This window comes from Microtus oregoni, unplaced genomic scaffold (genome assembly GCF_018167655.1).
Source record: "Microtus oregoni isolate MIOR12 unplaced genomic scaffold, Mior012 000054F_ref0000373, whole genome shotgun sequence".
NCBI lineage: Eukaryota > Metazoa > Chordata > Mammalia > Rodentia > Cricetidae > Microtus > Microtus oregoni.
This window is the reverse complement of record NW_024543830.1, coordinates 3121458-3143986: the sequence shown is the minus strand read 5'-3', so window position 1 is coordinate 3143986 and position 22529 is coordinate 3121458. Positions and strand designations below refer to the sequence as shown.

Below are 22529 nucleotides of genomic sequence, written 5' to 3'. Positions count from 1 at the left end.
ATACAGAACAGAAGCAAGGAAGTAAGACACTGGAGAGAGAGAAAAGAACTATAGATTCTTCAAATGTCTCATAACGAAGAGAACGTACAAGCAGGGCCTCAAATAAAGCCTGAGTATAGGAAGAGAGAGCATGCTCTGCTGACCACTCACTCCAGGGGCTGTAGGCAGCGTGCACAGACTCAGGGCCTGCGATCCGGAATGTGTGTAGCAAAGTGAACAGTTGGATTCTCTACCATGAGTGTGGAGGGCTGGGCTGTGGAGCTGAAGAATTTTTCTTATGTAAGAAAATGGAAATATTGAGGTTTTAACTAGCAAAATTACAGGAAACTTATATTGTTTTAGAAAAGCTAACTTGGCGGGAAGGGGAGAAAGACTCCTCGAGAAGTAGGGCAGGACGGTTGGATTTGGCGGTGGGCCTGAGAGGGTCTGTGCTGAGACTTGGGTTTAGGTAGCTGGAGTCATGAAAAATACTTACATGTTCTTTCATTGAATATCATTTTTTATTTTTAAATGTAATTTTGCCTTTCTTATGGAAGTAATGTACATATACTCTGAAAGGTTTTTTGGGTTTTGTTATTGTTTAGTTCAGAAAGTATACAGAGAAGGAAAAGCCCCACAGCCCAACCACTTAATCTGATTTCCTTATGACATTTCTTCCAAGTCTGTGTGAAAAGGCCCCATTGCAATTCTGCTTTAAACCTGTCTGTTCTAGTTTGATATAAATACTGTTAGTTTTTATTGTTATCATTATAACATCATTGTCCATTGACAGATTTTTGAAAGACAGGGATGCTTGGATTTTTGTTGTCTTTGTTTTCAAAATCATTTCTCTGTGTCGCCCCGGTTTTCTTGGACTCCGCTCTATAGATCAGGCTGGCCTCAAATTCACAAAGACCCCTGCCTCTGCCTCCAGAGTGCTGGAATTAAAGCTGTGCACCTCCACCGCCCAGTGCTGCCTGGGTTTTAGCTGTAGTTTTCTCTTAACTCTTTATGTTAGTGTCCAGAACATGCTGACACACACATTTTTTAGTGTGTGTAAATTGCAAGTTAATGTCCTTGCCCACTTAACCAAAAGGTATTCTTTTTATTTTCCTTAACCTTCTTAAACTTTCTGTATGTATAATTAAGAACATTAAGCCGGGTGGTGGTGTCGCACGCCTTTAGTCCCAGCACTTGGGAGGCAGAGGCAGGCAGATCTCTGTGAGTTCGAGGCCAGCCTGGTCTACAGAGTGAGTTCCAAGACAGCCAGGGCTGTTACATAGAAAAACCCTGTCTTCAAAAACAAAGTTCCAGGACTACACTGTAGTTGTTACAGAAGGGCACCAGCAGGCCAGAGCATGGCAAGCACGGCCCCAGCCTGGCAGACATGGCGCCCACAGGTTTTGCCTTTTACCTTTCTCTGCCTTGCTAAGATGTTAGACTACATTCCTAGAGTTAGCCACCAAGGTCCGTTCCCTTATTTGTCCACTGATTCATTCCTGAGACAAAACACCAAGTCCAACAATCAAAATTCATTATTTGGCTAATGTGTCCAATGAGGACTTACCATTTTACCCTAGAATAGGCTACCCTCTTTTTCTCCTTAAAAACCTACTCCTGAAAACAAAACAAGCCTGTTTTTTCTTGCTAGCTTGCTAGTGCTTGCTGCTTCTGCTGCCTTTGCAGTCACACTCCCTGCCCCACCTCCATCCCTTCCCCTCCTGGGTAATAAATCTTCTTTGTGCTGAGACTTTGGTATCTGGGTGTGTTCTGTGCCAATTCCAGGATGCTAGCCTCCCTTATAGTTAGTTACTCTTTTAATTTTTTGTGCAATTAAGCTACTAGTGATTTTTGCCTTTGATGTTATGCTTAGAAAGTTCTTTCCCAACTAAGTTTATAAATGCTAACATTTCTCATTACTTTTAGAACTCATGTTTAAACTTGTATCTTAATAATGTCTCATAATTTTAAGCTATACAGAGAAACCCTGTCTCAAGAACAAAAAACAAAAAATAAATAAGTAAGTAGGTAATCTATCAGAATTTTGTTTTGGTTTAAACCGCATGGTGGACTTTTACAGCAGTCATACAGTGTTTTATATTTTCCTCTATTCTGCTCCTCTGGGCGCTAGCTGGCCGGATGCTGAACAGCTCCCTCAGTTCTGCTGGTGTCTGTCCACCTAGCTTAGACTCACGAACTGAGGCCCAGTCTCATAGGACTGCCCACTTAGAGGCCAGCCACAGCCCTCTAGGTGTGGTAGCTTGTTAGAGCTGTATGCGAGCTCGGGAAACCACTCCACTCACATTTACTAAAGTGCAGGGCGAGGGGAGTGGGCACCGTGAGTACACTGCACTCAGCAACCTGAGAGATGTTTGAACCTCGGCGTTAGAGGAGTTGGTGGGGTTCCATTCTGTGGGCATGACTAAGTTACTGCCCGTCAGTGACTGCGACACTCGCCGTGTCCCCAAGGCTGGAGCACATACTGCCAGTTCCAAGCCTCTGACCATGGGCCGAGGCCGTAAGAATAGCTTCATGAAACAGAGCACTCAGGAAATGCAAGGGTTGCAGGAGCTCCGTGCCAAGAATGGGGACAAAGACATCTTTCTATAGTGCCACATGCATGTCATTACATACAGAAGAGTCATCACAGTGAAATATCACACTAACTACACCCCTGTGACTAGGGTCTTCAGAAAGGCCCCTCGTGCCCCTGCTCACAACCCTCTGCACGTCATCACTCACTGCTTGTGGAATTTCTGTTGCCATAAATTGATTTTGCCTAATCATAAAAGATACTTGTTATCCAGGCGTGGCGGCACACACTTTTAATCACTTGAGAAACAGAGGCAGGCAAATCTCTGTGAGTTCAAGGCCATCCTGGTCTGCAGGTTCAGACCAAAAGGACTAAAGAATGAGACCTTGTATCAAAAACGAAATAAAAATTTTTAAAAGAAGATAAATGAAAAAAATAAATATAGAGACTAAACGTTTTAGGGCCTTGTGTTATAAGCACTCTACCACTGAACTGCACCCCACCCATAGAACGACACCCTGATTTCATAGAGCCATACCTCATTCCCATAGAGCTCTGCCCTGCTCCCATAGAGCTCCGCCCTGCTCCCATAGAGCTCCGCCCTGCTCCCATAGAGCTCCACCCTGCTCCCATAGAGCTCCGCCCCATTCCCATAGGCCCAAACTGATCAGTTTGACTCAACATTCCTCCCAAATAGATTTACCTACAGACTTGTCCCTCTTCTTCCTCTAGTTTGCTTCTTTCATTCTGGCCTTCTCTTTGATACAGTTTTCTTTTAACTAGGAAACACCCTTCTTCCTTTTGCCAGTCACCTTGATATGGCTAAAAATGTGTTACTTCAGCTCAATTTAGAATTCTGGGCTGAGGAATGGAGAGATGGTTCAGCAGTACTTGCTGTGTTTCCAGAAGACCCAGGTTCAGATCCCAGAACCTACAGCAGGTGACTCATAACTATTTATAACTCCAGCTCCAGGAGATCCAACAACCTCTTCTGACTTTTGAGGGCCAACATACATACAAATAAAAATAAGAATTGTAAACAGGACAACAGAGATGGCTCAGTGGTTAAGAGCCCTGGTTACCCTTCCAAAGGACCTGAATTTAATTCCCAGCACCCATGTGGAGTTCACAACTGTCTGTAACTCCAGTTCCAGTGGATGTGACATCTTCACACATACATATGCAGGAAAAACACCAATGCACTTAAAAAATAAATTATTAAAAAAAGAAAAGAATTATGGGCAGAGTTTCTGCCCTGCCTGGTCCCGCAACAGCCATTCAGTCCCAAATAAACACACAGAGGCTTATATTGATTATAAATTGGTTGGCCTTTTGCTCGGGCTTATTTCTAACTAGCTCGTACAACTGAAATTAACCCATAATTCTTATCCATGTTTAGCTACGTGGCTTGTTACCTTTTCTCAGTAAGGCATTTTCATCTTGCTTCTTCTGTGACTGGCTTGCAACTGCATCTCTGCCTTTCCTCTTCCCAGAATTCTCCTAGTCTGGTTGACCAGCCTATACTTCCTGCCTGGCTACTGGCCAATCAGTGTTTTATTAAAGCAATACAAGTGACAAATCTTTACAGTGTACAAGAGCATTATCCCACAGCAAAGAATGAATCTTTCTAGAAAGAGAGGGGGAGTTCTTAATTTAAAAAGGATTCCAAGGATGATAGTTTTTGTCCAGCATTTAAAAGTCAGTAGGACTGTTTTCACTTCTTTCTTTCAACAAATAGTCTTTCAGGTTGGACATGCTGGCACACTCCTTTTCTTCCCCAGTTTTTCAATACAGAGTTTCTATGTGTAACAGCCCTAACTGTCCTGTAACTAGCCTTTGTAGACCAGGCTGGTCTTGAATTCAAAGAGATCCACCTGCCTCTGCCTCCCAAGTACTGGGATTAAAGGTGTGCGCCACCACCGCCCAGCTGTGGCACATTCCTTTAATCCTAGCACCTCTGAGGTAGAGGCAAGTGGATTTCTGTGAGTTTGAGACCAGCCTGGTCTACAGAGCCAGTTTCAGGCCAGTTTTAGGACAACATATAGAGAGACCGAGTCAAAAACAGAAAAAATCTTTTCTCACTATGATTGTTAATTGTTTTTCATTTGAAGACAATCTTCTGCTTCTTCCCCTGTTCCCCACCACCACCACCAAGACAGGGTCTCTATGTGTAGCTCTGGCTGTCCTGGAACTCACTCTGTAGACCAGGCTGGCTTCAAACTCAGAGATCCACCTGGCTCTGCCTCTTGAGTTAGGGGATTAAAGGAGTGTGCCACAACCACCTGGCTTCTTCTGATTCTTTTAAAAGATTATCCTTTTTTATCTTAGGTTTTCTAGTTTTAATATTCTGCATGTAAATATTCTTACATATGTTACTTTTTATAAACTTTATGTTTGGCATAATTTCTGGAAAAATTCTAGTCATATTTCTTCTTTCACCCTCTGTGGTCTGTCCTTCTGGAACTCCCGCAAGGTATGTGTTGGACCCTCATGCCTCTTAGCCTCTGTTTTTCAGTGTCTCTTACCTCTGTTGCTTTCTTCTGTATGAATTTTTCAGATCAGTATTCCAGCACAGGCACTCTCTCTGTAGCTCTGTGGACTCTGTGTTTACTGTCTCCCTTGAATTTTAATTTAGAATAGTATGTTATACTTTAAGTTATGTTTGTTTCTTTTTCAAATTTGCCTTTTGCTAATGTCTTCCTTCTCATGCTTTCAAGTCCTTAGTTTCATTCAAGTCCTGTAATTTTTTAAATTAAAATTTATATGACTTCTCCTTCTTCCCTTCAGCCCCTCCCTCCCATGCACCCTACACCCTCTCAAATTAATGACCTCCTTTTTCTTCAATTGCTGTTGTTACATATGTGTGTGTATGAATGTGTGTGTGTATACATCCATATATGGGTACAAGGATAAATTTTAGAATGCAGTTAGGAATTAAGTCCTTCTGTAATCTGAAGTGCATCCCGGTTACCATTTGTGGACACAGAACTTTCAAGCCTCCATTCTAATTCCGTTTCTCACAGAAGCTTTCTTCCTGCCCATGCCCTTGTGTAGCATTTATACATAAATATTACATATTATAAAAACATACATACTAATGTGTAGCCGTGATCTTGTTTCAGAATGCTGGCATATCACCTGTCTGGCTCACACTCTCTCCATCTGATGTCTGATTACTTTTCAGTTTCCTCCTATTTATTTATTTATTGGAACAGAACCTCACCATTATCCCTGTCCCCCTGTTTCTGCTTCCCGAGTACAGGAACTAAAGGGAAGAGTAACCACCCCATCTCCTCTTGCTTTTTAAGCATTTAGATACATGCTGGCCGGGCAGTGGTGGCGCACGCCTTTAATCCCAGCACTCGGGAGGCAGAGGCAGGCGGATCTCTGTGAGTTCGAGACCAGCCTGGTCTACAAGAGCTAGTTCCAGGACAGGCTCCAAAACCACAAAGAAACCCTGTCTTGAAAAACCAAAAAAAAAAAAAAAAAAGATACGTGCTTAAGTATGCTTGTAATTTTCTCTTGCCTTTCTATGTGTTTTGTTGTAAGAGAATCTTTACTTTATATATTGTGCCTTAAGTGCAGGAATGGAAATGTCCGTGAATTAACAGTTAGGTTCTGAGGAGTATATAAAATAGTTATGACATTATATTTCATTTTCAAATTTTTAGATGATATTATTTTGAAAGGTAGCCTTGCATCCAAAAATGATTAACAAGTTTGATACCTAGTTCTGTGGCTAATGAGGTAAACTTGAATAGTTTTTGACATAGAAGTAACTGTCACAATCATTTCGTTTAGGTTTCTCCTTTGCTGCTGATAAAAACAATGATGCATTTAATTACTGAGCACATCCTGTATGCTAGGGACAATACTGAGTATTTTATGTATATCCATTAATCCTACATATCCGTATGCTAGGGACAATACTGAGTATTTTATGTATGTCCATTAATCCTACATATCCCATATGCTAGGGACAATACTGAGTATTTTATGTATGTCCATTAATCCTACATATCCCGTATGCTAGGGACAATACTGAGTATTTTATGTATGTCCATTAATCCTACATATCCCGTATGCTTGGGACAATACTGAGTATTTTATGTATGTCCATTAATCCTACATATCCCGTATGCTTGGGACAATACTGAGTATTTTATGTATAGCCATTAATCCTACATATCCCGTATGCTAGGGACAATACTGAGTATTTTATGTATAGCCATTAATCCTGGCATATACCATCATCAGAGCAGTTCATTAACAAGAGAGACAAAGACCGAGAGATTGAGATTAGAAGTCAGAGCCCATGTGCAATTCTCTCATAAGTATCTCTCAAATGTCTCTGATCATGTATTGTTCCTAATACTTCAAAATCTAGGTAAAAAGGGTTTTGTTAGTGCTTGCTGGCAGCCATGTAGTGTTTTATCTTCTTGATTCAAATAAGTTCTCTAAGTATATTAAGATAATCTTTTGCCTTTAATATATTCTAATCTCAGTGTTCAAAATACGACCTTTAAACACTTTAAATGTTCTTTCTGGGAGTTTTATTTCTACTGAGTCTGTATAGCTACATGACCTAAGAAAATGGCACCTTCCCTTTAACTTGAAATATCAGAAGTGTAAAATTAAACATCTACATCTCATCTTAAAGATAAGTAAAATTACAAAGAATTATATATGCACATCCTAGTAAAATAGTCTTACCAAATGTAAATAAAAATGCATATTTTTAGATGTTTGACTATAGTACTTTGAATAAAATTTCACTTTACTGTACAAAAAAAAGAAAAACTAATTTAAATTTTTCATAAGATAGTGTCAGTTACTAAGCAAATGATCTTTTGTGTGTGTGAAATCAAGAAATAAGAGCCCCCAGTGGTGTCTTGTAGAGCAGGACTTAAAACTAATCAGAAAGTGATTGGCTACTCCTGTAACATCTATGCCACTATTACACCAGTGGTCATGTTGGCGATTTTTGGCTGCTAGAAGAGGAAGGGTCAATTTTTAAGAGTGTGGCCCTGATAAGTCAACCCCACTCCAGTGGAAGGCTATCCAACCAAGAATATTTGGGCAGCACAATTTGGCCTTGATGTGAAGGTGTGGGAAGGGAAAAAGGGTGTATCTGAGACAAGTTAGGAGAGGGAGGATGAGTATGATTAAAATATAGTGCATGAAATTCTCAAAGAACTAATAAGAGAAGAGAAAAATCCTCTAGACCTGCCTGACTGCAGCTAACTTTGTTATTCCCTTGTCTGACTGATAACAGGCTCAACATTTACATAGAGCTTAGAAACAGAAGGGCAAAAATCTTGGACAGGATTGTTTACTGGCTCCTGACCAATGACACTTTTAGGAGGAGAGACTTGCTATGACAACTGCCAAACTAAGAAGGGAAATATTAGTGTTTATGATTTGTAATTATCCAATATTAGATCTTTATAGTTTGCTCTTATAGATATATAGCCTGCAACCAGTAAATAGTAAAATATATCATTAATAATAAAAAAGAAATTATCATTATTGGACTCTCAAAGGCTATTCTTACAAAGAGTTAAGTAATTGGAATTTTTATAAAGAATTCAGCTTTCAATGGAAAGGCTTGATCCTCATGATGAGCAATACCTAGGCACCACTAAATTGTTAAATAATCCACTGCTCCTTCTGTTGTTGTTTTCTTTCCAGTCAGGTCTCACTGTATTCTCAGATTGGTCCTAAACTCCTGGGTTCAAGCAATCCTCCTGCCTCAGCCTCAAGAATAGCTGAGTATATGGCCCACTGACTTTCCATCTCTTAAACCATTGACTCTGAGGGCTGGGGATGCCGCCTGGGGGCAGAGCCTATGCATAGCATTTAGGGGGCATAGGGAGGGGACACTCCCAGACTCTCCCTCAGAGAGATGCTAGTATTTTATGAGGGAAACAACATTATAGGTACAGACAGTACCGTTCGTGAGTGTGCAATGCAGACTTTAGTATGGGGAGAATCTGTAAATTGTTAGGGTTCAGTTCTGAGGGTTGTCGTTATCCGTGGTGAGCTGCATGGGTTACTTAAGAGAAGCCCACAGGACCAAATGACATGTGCAGCCGTGGTCCTAGGAGCTCTGCAGCACGGTATTGTTTTGGGAAATTATGGAGATTGGAAAGAAGTCTACTTTTAGATATGCCATAATGAGTGCCCTCCTGTTATACTTAGAATGGTGGAAGAGATGGTATGGACTGCCTCCCAAGGATCTGAAATAGAGTGCCCCGGTAAACAGGAAGTCACATCCTGTGTCTTGTGAGCGCAGTATGTCGAGACAGACTGGGAAATAATTCTTGTGGAATTTCTGTGGATACAGGTCACTCGGTTTCCCTTATCTTTGCCATCTTAAATAAAATCTAAGCTTACCACAGATTTATTCTGCAGATGAATCTTAGAAATGCCACTTACTACAGCATGCGTAAATCACCACGGTTTAGGATCTAGAGGGAGCTACCTAATGTACATGGGTCAAGATTGATCTGCTTTTTAAAAAAATTACAGGCTCCATTACCCTTCTCATGGCAAATTTAATAACTGTCTTCTGTAAATTGAAATTAAATCTTAGTGTGAACAACACTGGCAAACCATAGAAATGTCAGGCATGGTGGCACACACCTGTGACCCCAGCCCCTCAGGCATTTCCGGGATTAACATAATCTTTGGTGACTGGAATCTTTTTGTTTGTGTTCTGCTGCTTTGGAGCATGGGCAGTGCTGAGAATTAGACCAGCCCCTGCACATCCTTGAGAAATAGTGTGTCCCTGTGTGTATCTCTGGTCTTTGGGGTTTTGTTACTAGTTTGGCTTGGTTTTTAACACAGGGCCTTGAGTAAGTTTCTTCATTTTAAGCCAGAAGGTATCTGGAAATATATGTGTCACCACACCCCCCACCATTTTCATGAAACAACCTGGGGGTCACTCTGTACCTTGAGAATGACTCTCCTACCTATGCCTCCCCAGTACAGGATGTATGCCATCCTGCCTGGCGGTCTCCTTTAGGGCTTAAACAGAAGTTATGTTAGTTCAATGTAAAATTCATGTTGCCATTCAAATGTATCATTTAAGTGGCCTTTGTCTGGGTTTTTCTTTTTTTTTTAAGTTTTCCAGACAGGAGCCATTAGCTGCTGCTACCGTGGCAGCTCAGACACAAATAACCAAGAGGGAACCATATTAAAAATAATGACTTATGCTGGGTGGTGGCAGCACATCCTGGCACTAGGGAAGCAGAGGCAGGTGGATCTCTATGAGTTCAAGACCAGTCTGGTCTACAGAGCAAGTTCCAGGACAGCCAGGGCTTCACAGAGAAACCCTGTCTTGGAAAAATAATAATAATAATAATAATAATAATGGTTTATTACCGCAGCAAAATTATCAGGGACCCACTATGCTTTTTTTTTTAAACAAAAACATTTTTGTTTGATTGTGTATTCATTTTTGTCTTCTTGAGACAGGGTCTCACTCTCTTCTCTAAGCTAACCTCAAACAACAGTTCCCCTGCCTCACTCAGCCTCTCAACTGCTGGCATTACAGATGTGCAGCAGCATGGCCGGTTAAGTATCTCTTCCTTAAGCAATTTCTCCTGTAAGAGTGCTGGGATTATAGGTGTGCGCCACCACTGCGTGGCTTGTCTGCTATTATATTTAGAGTGAATTTCTGGCCATAATGAAGCAGGATTCTGATGAGCAGGCCTGCTGTAGTCACAGGACGTGTTTCTTTAAAGTCTTCTCTGATTAGGTGTAATTGTGATGACCTTTGGTTAGGTCTAAATACCAGAAGGTTAGGTCTAAAAACAGAAGGAGGCTATTTGCTTCTAACATAGTGAGGTGGTCTGAATGAGAATGGCCTCCAAAGGCTCATGTTTCAAATTTTGGTCCCTAGCTGGTGGGACAGTTTGGGAAGAGTTAGGAGGTGTGGCCTTGTTGGAGAAGGTGCGCTCCTGGAAGCAGGCTTTGAGGTTTCAGAGGACTCACTGTGAGTTAGAGAACATGATAGAACATGACAGTTGGGGTGTTTGTTTTTATGTGTGTGTGTCTGATGAGTATATGCCACTTGTGGAGGGGCCCATGACAACCAGAAGAGGGCAATCCATCCTCTGGGGATGGATTACAGACAGTCATGAGCCATACAATGTGGGTGCTAGGGACTGAACTCGGGTCCTCTGGGAAAGCAGCAAGTGCGTTTTACCACTGAGCCTCTCTCTCCAGCCTGGGTGGTCATTTTTGATATCACACAGTTGGCTCCATGCAGGGCGCACTGATTTTCAGCATATTTATAAATGTGTGCAGGTGTCAGCACCACCCCTAAAGAATCTCCCACTCTAGCCCACAGCCGTTTTCTGTCCACATAGATGTCTCTTCTCTACATAGTTTGACTGAAATTATGCTTTCTTTTGGGTGGCTTCTCTCGCTAGCATAATCTCTTGGGAGTCACCCATGTTGTGATAGCATACTTCATTCCTTTGTGACTGACTCCTTCACTATATGCACGCCCCACATTATCTTGATATCTGAGTAGTTTTCCTCTTTCGGCTCTTACCTAGAACATTATTGTTCTGTGTGAGCTTTGTGCATTGTAGGCTAAAGTCATCACATTGGACTTAGAGTGTCATCTGAGCTACCAGAGCTAGTGTGGCGGTGGGGAGGGGAGGCTGAAGACATTGATTAGTAGTTCAGAATGCTGTGCTCTTGCAGAAGATCCAGGTTCCGTTCCCAACACCCACACTAGACCACAGACAACTGTCTGTAACTCCCTCGTCTGGCCTCCACAGGCACTTGCAGGAATTGGTACACATAATCTCACTCAGGTGCACACATACACATAAAATAAAAAGTAAATAAATCTTTTAGAGAACTTTTTGGAAGCTAATATTAACTAAAGGGTTATCCCCAAATGAACATTTGTTTATTATGAAAATGCAGGATCGTAGGCCCAGTCAACTGTAATCAATATTTACTTACCTGCAATAAATTGAGTCTTCGTCGTCTTCTATTTTTGGAGAGCATGATTCTTGCAGACAAATGAGAATCGTGGTTTGGGCTTTAACCTTACCCCATCACAAGCAGTCAACAGTAAAGAGTTCTAGTCCTCACTGGAAGCAACTGGGTCATCTGTGTGAGCCGAGAGGCTGAGACCCAATCCGAATGGACACAGTTCTTCTAATGGAATAGAATTGCTGTCTCCATGAGATTTAGGATAGAAGTGGAGGGGAAGGGGATGAATGTGTTACCAGTTGGCCTGAGAAGGCACCTCCTGACCTTCAGTCTCTAGAACTGTCCGTTCGTTCCTTCTTAAGACTTCTGACAAGAATGCATCCTACTAGCTGACCCCAGACCAGCCACCCTTTTCCTGCCAGGTCCCTCCCAAGTCAGAGCTAACCATGACACATGGCGGGTTCTCTGTTTCACTTAAATTTACATTGGATTCAGTTAAGCCCTCAGTGGCTATAAATCTACAAAGCAACTAAAAGTTTCATTTTTCCAGTTCCCTTCCTCTAACTAGCAAAGGCATGGGGTATAAGCAGCAGGTAAGTAGGCAGTCCCCTTCCACCTAGTGATTCACCCGTACTCACTGCAGACAGGAAGTAAATGCATAGAAAAGTGAAACCCAGTCCAAGTGCCACTGTGGCTCTCTCCTCCCTTGACTTGTAGAACACTTCCTGGGGACTGGCCAGAGTCACCTGTGCTCACAGGAGTCGTTCTTCTCTTTCCAGCATGGGGTTCCCTAAACTGAACTCTGGTAATCCCGTTACCCACCGAGCCATCTCACAAGCCCACGTGCCCACATGAAGGTTTTTGGGTTTTGTTTTTGTGTTTGACATATTTAGGATAGAATCATGTAGACCGTTCCATACCAGGTTTACTTTGGGCAATGAAGGAGATTTTTGCAGCAGTAAATGGCTGCATAGTCCAGGCTGGTCTTCAACTCATAGCTGTCTTTTGCTTCCGTTTCCCAGAGTGCTGGACTACAGGTGTGAGCCACCACATCCAGACCCTATTTGTTTTACTTTCGCTATATTGAAAACATTTTCAGTTGTTCACAACATTCTTTACAATAATTTTAATTTCATTAAGATATGACTTTAATCATTGTAATCAGCCATTTAGATTGCTTACATAATGCTACAATAAATATCATGTATATTATTAATAAATCCATGCCCCTGAGCTTGATTATTTTTAAGTTTATCCCAATTCATTTGTACGGCTTGAATAGAAATGTAAATTTGCTTGACATTTCTGGAAAGCAACTTAGTTAACATTTTGTACTAAAACGTCTGGCACGAGCTCGATGGCTCCTGCTGAGTTCTGTCGGGTTTGTAAGAAGCCCCTGCCCAGGGCATAGGACTGTCCTTCTCGACTGATGAGTGATGTGGGATTCCCCTCTGTATGCTGTGAATATCACTGGTTCATAAAGGAACTGCTGTGGGCCTGTAGCAGAGCTATAGGGGAACAGAGCTAGGCAGGAAAAGCTAAGCTGAATGCTGGGAGAAAGAAGGGCAGAGTCAGGGGAAGCCATGGAGCTGCCACTGGAGACAGATGCTGGAACTTTAGCTGGTAAGCCACAGCCTTGTAGCGATGCACAAGTTAACAAAAATGGGTTAACTTAATATTTAAGAGTTAGTCAATAAGAAGCTAGAGCTAATGGGCCAAGCAGTAATTTAATTAATACGGTTTCTGTGTGATGATTTCGGATCTGGGCAGCTGGGACAAACTAGCCGCCGACCGTCCTTCAACAGATGCAGTAGTTATCCCACTGCACTCCTTAGTCAGGCTCAGCAAATGATGCCCTGAAAACCTGGGTTTTATTATCTATGAATTCTATCTCAATTTTAAAATGAGAAGGTAGAGCTGGGGATACAGCCTAGTGTAGAGTACCTGCCTGGCACGCAAGGCCAGGGTTCAGTCTCCAGCAACGCATGTGACAAAATTGAAGTAGAAAAAGCAAAGCTCTGGAGCACAGGCTGAGATTTCCCCTGATCTAGCCTTGAGATTGTTTTCTCACTGTGTGCTCCAGGGTGAGTGTTGGCTCCCATAACCACTGATGCCGACTGGTTCTGGGGCACACACTCTATAGCAGGCTCTCAGGAGGACATTACAGGGCCTGAGAGATGGCCAGTGCTTACAAATGAATACTGCTTTTACCGAGGTCCCAAATGCAGTGCCCTGCGCCCACATCAGACGGCTTATGGGACTCCAGCGTCCTCTTCTGGCCTCCGTGGCCACCTGCTCTCACAGGCACATCCCTACACACACACACATAACTTTAAAAATAATAAGAATAAATGTTTTTTAAAAAACACTGTAACACTAAGGACTAAATTACAATGTGCGCCTACTATGTGCTACAATTGTTTTAATACCTTACACCTATGCTGTCTACTACTGTGGTCTCCAGTCACGTGTAACTAACTCTTGAGCTCTTGACTGTGGCTAGTCAGATTTGACTATAAAAGACATTTTGGATTTCAAAGAAAAATGCAACAAAATAAAACATCTTATTAATAATTTTAAATTGATTATGTGCTGTAATGATAATTTGCGGTATATGAGTTAAATAACTATTCACTGAAATTTCCCTTTATATTAGTGATTTTTAATGACTACCAGAACATTTTAAATTACCTATGCATCTCACATTTGTGACTTTTAAACACTTGCAATTTTGGTTTTGTTCCTTGTTTGTTTTTTAAGACAGGACCTCTCCGCATAGCTTGGATGTTTTGGAACTCGCTCTGTAGACCAGGCTGGCCTCAAACTCAGAGATCTGCCCACCTCTGCCTCCCAAGTGCTGGGATTAAAGGTGCGCCACCATGTTCGGGCCCAATTCAACTCTGTTTAATTTTCATAACAGCCCAATGAGATCTCACTTCTCGGGTGAGGAAACTGAGATAGTAAAGAGGCCACAGAGCTAGTTTGTTCTCCCCACTCACCTGGACACTCAACTGAAGTAAGACCGGCTGTGCTTTCTCAGATCCTTTGCTTTTAAACGTCACTTGTAAGCAAAGCATGAAGCCTTCTGCCAGTGAGAAAATAATATAAAAGTGAGGAACCAGAATCATTTCATTTTACGGTGTTTGTCATCACAAATAAAATTTAAATAAAAATGATTAATTGGATTGACTAGTGGCAGCTGATGAGAGTTTGGAAGCAGGAGGGGCTGACGCTTGCTGTCAGCGAGTGCGTTAGAGATCCTTCCTTAGCACGGAACACTAGAAACTCGGCCCTTCTCCTGTGACCACAGTTGGTTCAGTCCCTGAATTATTTACAGAAAAATTAGGATACTATGACAGAATTTGCATTTCAAAGAGAAAGGAGTCCAGACCACACCGTTCTTCAACTCGGTCATCTTGGGTTCCCCTGAAAGTGTGGAGCCACAGCGCCTTTATAGGGATTTCCTCTGTGGGTTTGTTCCCGCCTCTGACCAGCTTTTCCCTAGACTGCTTGTGTGTGATTATCTCTTCAAGGTGCTGGAGAGGAAGCCGTGCTCTGTGCCCGTGAGGGAGCCTAACTGAAAAGTAGAAAAGTTGAATTTAACCAGAACATAAACCTAAGTATGTCTCCTGATCCTAATTTATGTATATACTAACTAAAGACAACTTTTCATCATAAAAACAATATACAATTTTTATATAAAAATAATAGAGCTAGGGGCTAGAGAGATGCTCAGCAGTTAAGAGCACATATTCTTACAGGTTCCATTCCCAGCACCTACCTGACAGTTCACATCCGTAAGTCCAATTCCAGAGGACCCTCTTCTGGCTTCTGCAGGCACTGTACATACACATAAATAAATAAATCTTTAAAATATTAAGAATATTAGTTATAAGCACAATTAAACCAAAATGAGGTACTAAAATATCAAACTGCCACCGTAAGAATTGCTGCCACTGACCTAGTGCGTAGTCTGTAGTCTTCGCCAGTGAACGTGTAGAAACCTTTCCCTGGCCTTTCATTTTCTAATTCTGGCTCTCCCTATGCGGCCCACACTGGCCTCAAACTCTCAGTCTTCCTGCCTCTGTCTCGTGAATGCTAAGATTAAAGGTGTGTGGTACCACAAAGGCTATTTTTAAATAAAAGACAATGTGTTTTCAAAAAATACCTTTGTCAGTTTTATTGATGGAATCATATTGTTGTTTGATTAGCCAATCATCAGTTTTTTCTACATTAATAAATATTTTTAAATTTATTTTTGTTTTATGTGCATTGGTATTTTGTAGGTCTGGGTGAGGATGCTTGATTCCTTGGAAATGGAGTTACAGACAGTTGTGAGCTGCCATGTGGTTGCTGGGAATTGAACCCAGGTCCTCTGGAAGAGCAGCCAGTGCTCTTAACCTGTGAGCCATCTCTATAGCTAGCTCCCAATAATAAATATTTTTATACACCAATTCAGGAGCTATCTTGAGATATATTATTTAACAATTGTTTTTGAGACAGGTTCTCATGTAGCTCAGCCTGACATCCAAAGTGCTATATATCCAAGGATGGCCTTAACCTCTGGTCCTCCCGGGTGCTCAGGTTACAGGTGTGCACTACCATACCCACTGGCTGATATTCTCTGTCATTTCTCACTCAGAAATTGTCACAAACGTTTCCTATGCGTCCTTATGCACTGTCCATGTGGTTAGCAGCTGAGCATGAAACAGTGCTAGAAGGCTTCCTTCACTCATCTAACCGTCCTAATCCAAGCAGTAAGGTCACTGTGATCCCAGCTTCCAGATGAAAACCAGCAAGATGCTGGCTGACTTGCGTGGATCACGTCTGGAGCACAGAGCTGGGATGTGTCCGAGCTCCCCTTTGTGCTCGCATGCAAGGGTGGAAACGTTTCAGAATGCGCTTGCCCGCCAGGGAGGGTGTTGTTAATTGGTTTTTCAAGACGTGTAGCACAGGCTGGCCTTGAACTCCTGATCTTCCTGCCTCCACATCTTGGGTGTTCGCAGTGGTAAGAAAGCATGTCTATGGGTCTGTCTTCTTATTGCTGACTTCCTCTTGGATCTGCATCACTGAGAGCACAAGCAGTTCTTTCCCCTGGAGTCTGTTTCCCTTGCAGGTGCCGAGGGCCTTTCTCCTTCCTTCCTCTGCACGTGGAGCTCCAGTGAATCACACACACAGTGCTGGATTCCTGCAGACTCGGTTTCTTCTCAGTGAGAGAAGTAATAGGACCAAGAGCTTTGTTGTTGTTGTTGTTCTTCTTCTTCTTCCTCTTCCTCTTCCTCCTCCCCCTCCCTCTTTCTTTCTTTCTTTCTTTTTTTTTTTTTTTTTTGATTTTTGAGACAGGGTTTCTCTGTAGCTTTGGAGCCTGGCCTGGAACTAGCTCTTGTAGACCAGGCTGGCCTTGTTCTTTTTCTTTCTTTCTTTCTTTTTTTTTCCTTAGTTGAATTTCAGTAAAAATAGGAATTAGGAAGGAGTAGTTTTGTTTTTAACAGACAGTTGCAGCATTCATGGAGAGGTAAAAGAAGCCTCAGTAGGATTGGTAGTTATCAAGACAATGTTATCTAGTTAATTCAGTATTTCCCACAGTCCATTCTACAGAAGTGTGTTTGGGGAGGTACTGATAGATCCATTTCAAAGAATGTACATGAGACAGAGCCACACAGACCTGCACACTCTCCTGGAGAGTCACAGTTCACATCGGAGTGTACAGAGACAGCCGCACAGGCCTGCACACTCTCCTGGAGAGTCACAGCTCACATCGGAGTGTACAGAGACAGCCGCACAGGCCCGCACACTCTCCTGGAGAGTCACAGCTCACATCGGAGTGTACAGAGACAGCCGCACAGGCCCGCACACTCTCCTGGAGAGTCACAGTTCACATCGGAGTGTACAGAGACAGCCGCACAGGCCCGCACACTCTCCTGGAGAGTCACAGCTCACATTAACATGTTAAAGATCTGAGAAATTGTACAGTCAAAAAACCCCTCCTAAAATTTTGTGCTTATCACTTGATATTTATAAAAGATATAGCATTTATGTTAGAAAGCACGCCACAGTGAACACATGAACCGCTGGCCTTGCTCCAGGACTAGAACATTGCCCGGCACCATGCGCTCCTCTCCGGTTGCAGCCCTTATCTTCCCTCGCTCTGATGCAGGGCTGTGCATCTTTGTCCGTCAGGAATGGATGGAGTTCTAATAATAATGTTTAGTTTTTCTTGGTTTTAATCACAATAAAAGTAGTATTACACTTTTCTTTTGTAGGTGTTGCCTCCAAGATTTATCTCTATCATTGCTGTGACTTTGTTCATGCATTCTTCAATGCTGTGTGACATTTCTTTTCGTGGACAAGCCAGTTTTCTTCTGGATCACCTGTCTATTGAAACCTGAGAGGCTTTTTGTTGTTTTTACCTATTTTGCTATTGTTTTTGCTGCTTTCAAGGAGTAGAAGAAACAAGAGTCAGGAGTGTTGGCATACTCCGATTACATGGTTTGAGGGCACAGGAGAAGAGACTTGGAGTGCTGTGAGCTGGCAAAGGAGGAGAGAACAGGAGAGTGAGCAGGATGTGCCTGCAACAACCTCAGGCTTCAGCAAGGGAATTAAACAAGCCTATATTTCTCAAATTAGAATATGATTAGTCCTGGGGACATGCAAGGACACAAATAAATGTGACATGTCTTATGTAGCATCAATTTTCATGTAATTTGGGAGATAGACAAAGGAGAATTAAATTAATAAAATAAATGAACTTGTGGTTGGAAAGTCCAAAAGTTTTCAGGAAAACAGAAACCCCAAGTGCTGGGTTCTGTGTGTGTACCACACTTGGATTAACGCTGTTTCTTCTTACATGGTCCATAAAGACACAAAAACTACATTTCCCATTTACTGCACTACTAGTGTGTATATGGAAGGGTTATGCATAGCATGGCATGTGTGGGCATTAGAAGACAGCTTGGCATCAAGCACTTTTACCCACAAAGCCATCTCCCCAGCCATTCCAGTGCATGGATACATTATGCAGTGTTAGTCCCGTGGGCTAGCCTTTCAGCTCTTGCTCCGTTCTCTCGTTATGTCTGCCTCTGGACCATAGTGACTATGAGAAAGATGCTGACTTAGATTTGTACACGCATGTACATATGTGTGCAGTATTGTCAGAGCATTGTTTAAGAACAGTTATTCATAGGAATTACCTGGTGATTAGCAGAACATTAACACTCTGAGTATTGGTTGCTGCTCTGTTGCCAGAGACTAAAAAGATGATACAAACATTTTAAGAGGATTTATTTTTGTTTCATGAGTGTTTGCTTATATGTATGCAAAGGCCGGACGAGGGTGTCAGATCCCTGGAATTGGAGTGACAGATGTGAGGCGCTGTGTGGGTGCTGGGAACCAAACCCCGGTCTTCTAGGAGAGCAGCCTTGCTCTTCACCACCGGGGCTTCTCTCTAGCCCAGTGCCTGCCTTTCTGCGCCTGACCGAGTCTCTGAGGCTTGTTTCCCAGACTCCTCTTTCCATCTGTAGAGCTGGGAGGAGCTTGAGAATCGCACAGAGGAAGAGCAGCGCCGACTGCCAGTCCAGTGCTGTTTATGTCACACGCTGCCCAGGGGTGCTTGTGTATCTGGCTCTGAGAGCCCCTTACAACAGGACTCGTGAGCTGTGGCCCTGTGCACATATAGCTCCATGTAGCTCACAGTCATGCTCAGGAAACGCTTATTAAATTGAATTTAACTGAGTTGGATTGGATTCTAGCTCCACAAGAAGGTTTTTTAGTTTGTTTTTAGGTGAGATTGATTTAAAAAAAAAATTCTAGACAAGAAAAGGCATTCTTTTTGTTTCATTGTTTTTAAACAGTCTAAATTTAGGATACAGCCACCAATATGTTCATTGCCCATAATTTTTAAGCATTCTCAGCAATGACTCATCAAAGTCCCTAAATAGCTATCTGAAAAGTCACAATAGCCCTGGGAAACAAAATTAGGTTTGGCAAACACTGTGTCTTCTCTTTGCAGTCAGAAATGTGCGGGCCACCAATCTGCATGGGAGGAACCCGCTGCATAATTTTAGCAAGTTCTTTCCCTTCCTACTAGAGTCGAGAACAAGCAAAGATCACTTGACAAGGTCCTATAGGGCACCTAGCACAATTTCTGTTTTACTGGAGACCATTACCTTTCCAGATGGCAATGCCACTCCTGTCCTGACCCTAGCTCAGTGTCCTCTGGTATTTCCAGTCCAGTGGCCGAAAGGTGAGGCCAGACAGAGGCACCTGTGTTTCAGCAGAAGATAAATGAGCTTTTTTGTCTCTAATGGAGTCGAGAATGTAAATCTTCCAAACCCCAGAATCTCCCAGGTCTGAACTACAGGCAGTTCTAAGGCACCCTCCAGTCATCTCTGCTGTAGAACTGTGTCTTGTCTTGAGCATGCGCACGAGCGCCATTAAATAGCGCTCATGTTAGAGAGAAGCACCGCTCAGCACTGACGAATGCATTAATTAATTCATTTATTCAGCTTATGTTGTGGGCGGCTCCACTAAGCCCGCAGGAGCTGAGTAAACTCCAGCCTGAGCAGACCCTGTGTGAGGTGAACCGTGAGGACCAGACCTCAGGTTGTCCACCAGCCTCTGCGTGCGTTCATGACACACTTCACACACAGATGGTTTGTAGGAAGATGTTGAAGAGGAAAGAGTATCCAGCTGATAAAGTCTGTGTTTTAGGGAGATAAAGATAATAGGTCCGAAGGCAGTGGTTCTCAGCCTGTGGGCCGCAACCCCCACAGGGTTCACATAGCAAATGTTTCCATTACAACTCATAACAGTAGCAAAATTACAGTTATGAAGTAGTAACATAATAATTTTACGGTTGGGGGTCAGCACTACACGAGGAACTGTATTAAAGGGTCATCACATTGGGCAGGTTGAGAACCATTGTCCTAAGGTTTAAAAGATCTCAGATCCTGTAATTTCTTTTTAAAGCGCAGTGGGTGGGACCCCAGCTGACAAACTCGATGACCTGAGTTGAGCCAGCTGTCCTCCTACTTCTCCACAGACGCTGTGGCACGTGTGACTAACTCACCACCCAGGAGGCTGAGAGAAAACGCTTACGTGAAGCCAGCCTAGGTTACATACCGAGTTCCAGGTCAGCTAGAGCCATGTCAAAATATCCTGTCCAAAAAAAACAAGGAAAATTTTAGCCAGACAAGGTGGTGGCGCACGCCTTTAATCCCAGCACTCAAGGCAGAGGCAGGCGGATCTCCTTGAGTTCGAGGCCAGCCTGGTCTACAGATTGAATTCCAGGACAGCCAGGGCTGTTATACAGAGAAACCAGAAACAAAAGGAAAAAGAAGACACAGTCGTGTGCATGGGTGTTGTCAGTCCTGGCCTGGATGCTTTATCCAGCATTCTTCTTCCCTGCACACAGCATCAAACCATGTTTTCTTATCCACTTCAGTGCCGGAAAATGATGCTCTATTTTGGTGAGGCCTTTGCTTTTCTGCTAAATAACCTGGAATCTCTGTGTCAGTTTCCTAGAGGAAGTCCTGGCTTCTGGGCTGCACAGCCGAAGCAGGGAGAGCACACAGGCCACCTCAAGGTCAGCAAGCAGAAGGTGAGATGGCGATGGGGACCCCTGGCCTCAGCCCTTCCCTGCCTCCCGGGGGCCTCAGGAGGGCTCACCATTCCTGAACTGCTGACAGACACCAGGACTGGCGCGACGAGCCCATCCCAACCCCCTTGTGTTCTGTATCTAATAAATGTGTTCTTTGTGTATTTGACAGCGGTTGCTTTAGAGTTTGATGGGCTTGGTCAAGATTGTTCTTGAGAAATGGATTGTCAGAGATATGAGGGATTCAGAAAGCCGTGTGCGATACACGGTACCGTCCCTTATGTCCTGAGCAAGAGAAGTTCCGTGTGACGTGAGTCAGCCATGTGAAAGACCATGGGATTAGAACTATGGGCAACTGGCAAAGCCTTTCCCTCAGATCACATTCAGAGAGGCAAGTCCTTCCTCCACCCAAGTGGGAGTGTTCTAAAAGACTAGCAAGGACAGCTTCCTCCTCCAGCTGAGACTGCCCCCCTACAGACAGCACTACCTGAGACTAGCTAGCCTCTGGGGGAGGAGAACCTGAGTGCCCTGAGGTTCCAGGTTGCTGAGGCAGAGTGCATACAACCCACCCAGCTTTTCTGTACTTGTGTTTGTGTCTGTTCTTTCTTCACGCCCTTACTGGCCCAGGAAGGGGTCCAGGACACAGCCCCTCGTCTCCTGTTCACCTCAGTCTGGCACGCTCATTTCTTTGGAGAGCCATTTGCTGTGGCATTGGGAACCCATGTAGGGTTGCAATTGGAATTCAGTCTGCAGAGATATGAGTGATTTTGTTTGATTTGAGGCTCATTCATGGGAATTCACAAGGTGAGAGTTGAGATGGTGTTATACCATACAACGAAGGCCCAGCCGGTCCCCGGGCATGGCTAGCTATGCCAGAGCAGATGAAAACTCAGGTCTCAGTTTTTCCTCTCCTGAAAGTAGTAAAAAGTGATGATATGAATAACGGTAGGAAATTAAGGTCCTCACATAACTGAAGTAAAAACACCACAGCACAGTGCCTGGATCTCTGTAGAATAGGTCAACCAATCTCCTGCAGCTGCAGTTACAGCCTGCCCAGTGTGCGTGACGGGGACCAAACTCAGGTCCTCTGCAAGAGCAGCAAGCACTTTTGACTGCTGGCCCAGCCCTCCAGCCCCTTAATGTATATGTTGATAAGTATTCTCTGGCATCATTCAAATTCATGTGATATTTATATGAACAATAATGGGAGTATTGGTCTTTTTGTGGCAGGCTCAGTTTCTTCATCCATAAAGTGAAAATAATTAGTGCCTTCCTCATGTGATGATAAAGATTAAACACAGAGATATAATATAGTTTGGTATTTACAAAGCTAATTCTATTATTACTCTTCCTTTTTCCTTACTAACAACATTTTAATGAAGGACATATGCTTTAATAACTCTCTCACCCATAGATAAAATGCCCTGGTCAAAGCATCAATCCTATTTTAAAAGTAAGATTTTT

General features: G+C 43.0%; 1 protein-coding gene across 1 annotated transcript in view; it reads left to right on the top strand.

Moving 5' to 3' along the window:
* The window catches only part of LOC121437932 (vacuolar protein sorting-associated protein 45), a 64022-nt gene extending 42822 nt beyond the window's left edge, over positions 1-21200 (top strand). The window contains exon 15 of the mRNA XM_041638070.1: positions 20985-21200. Coding sequence (XP_041494004.1) covers positions 20985-21072 — 88 coding nt within the window. The 3' untranslated portion in view covers positions 21073-21200. The remainder of the gene's footprint in view (positions 1-20984) is intronic.
* Positions 21201-22529: the final 1329 nt, after the last annotated feature.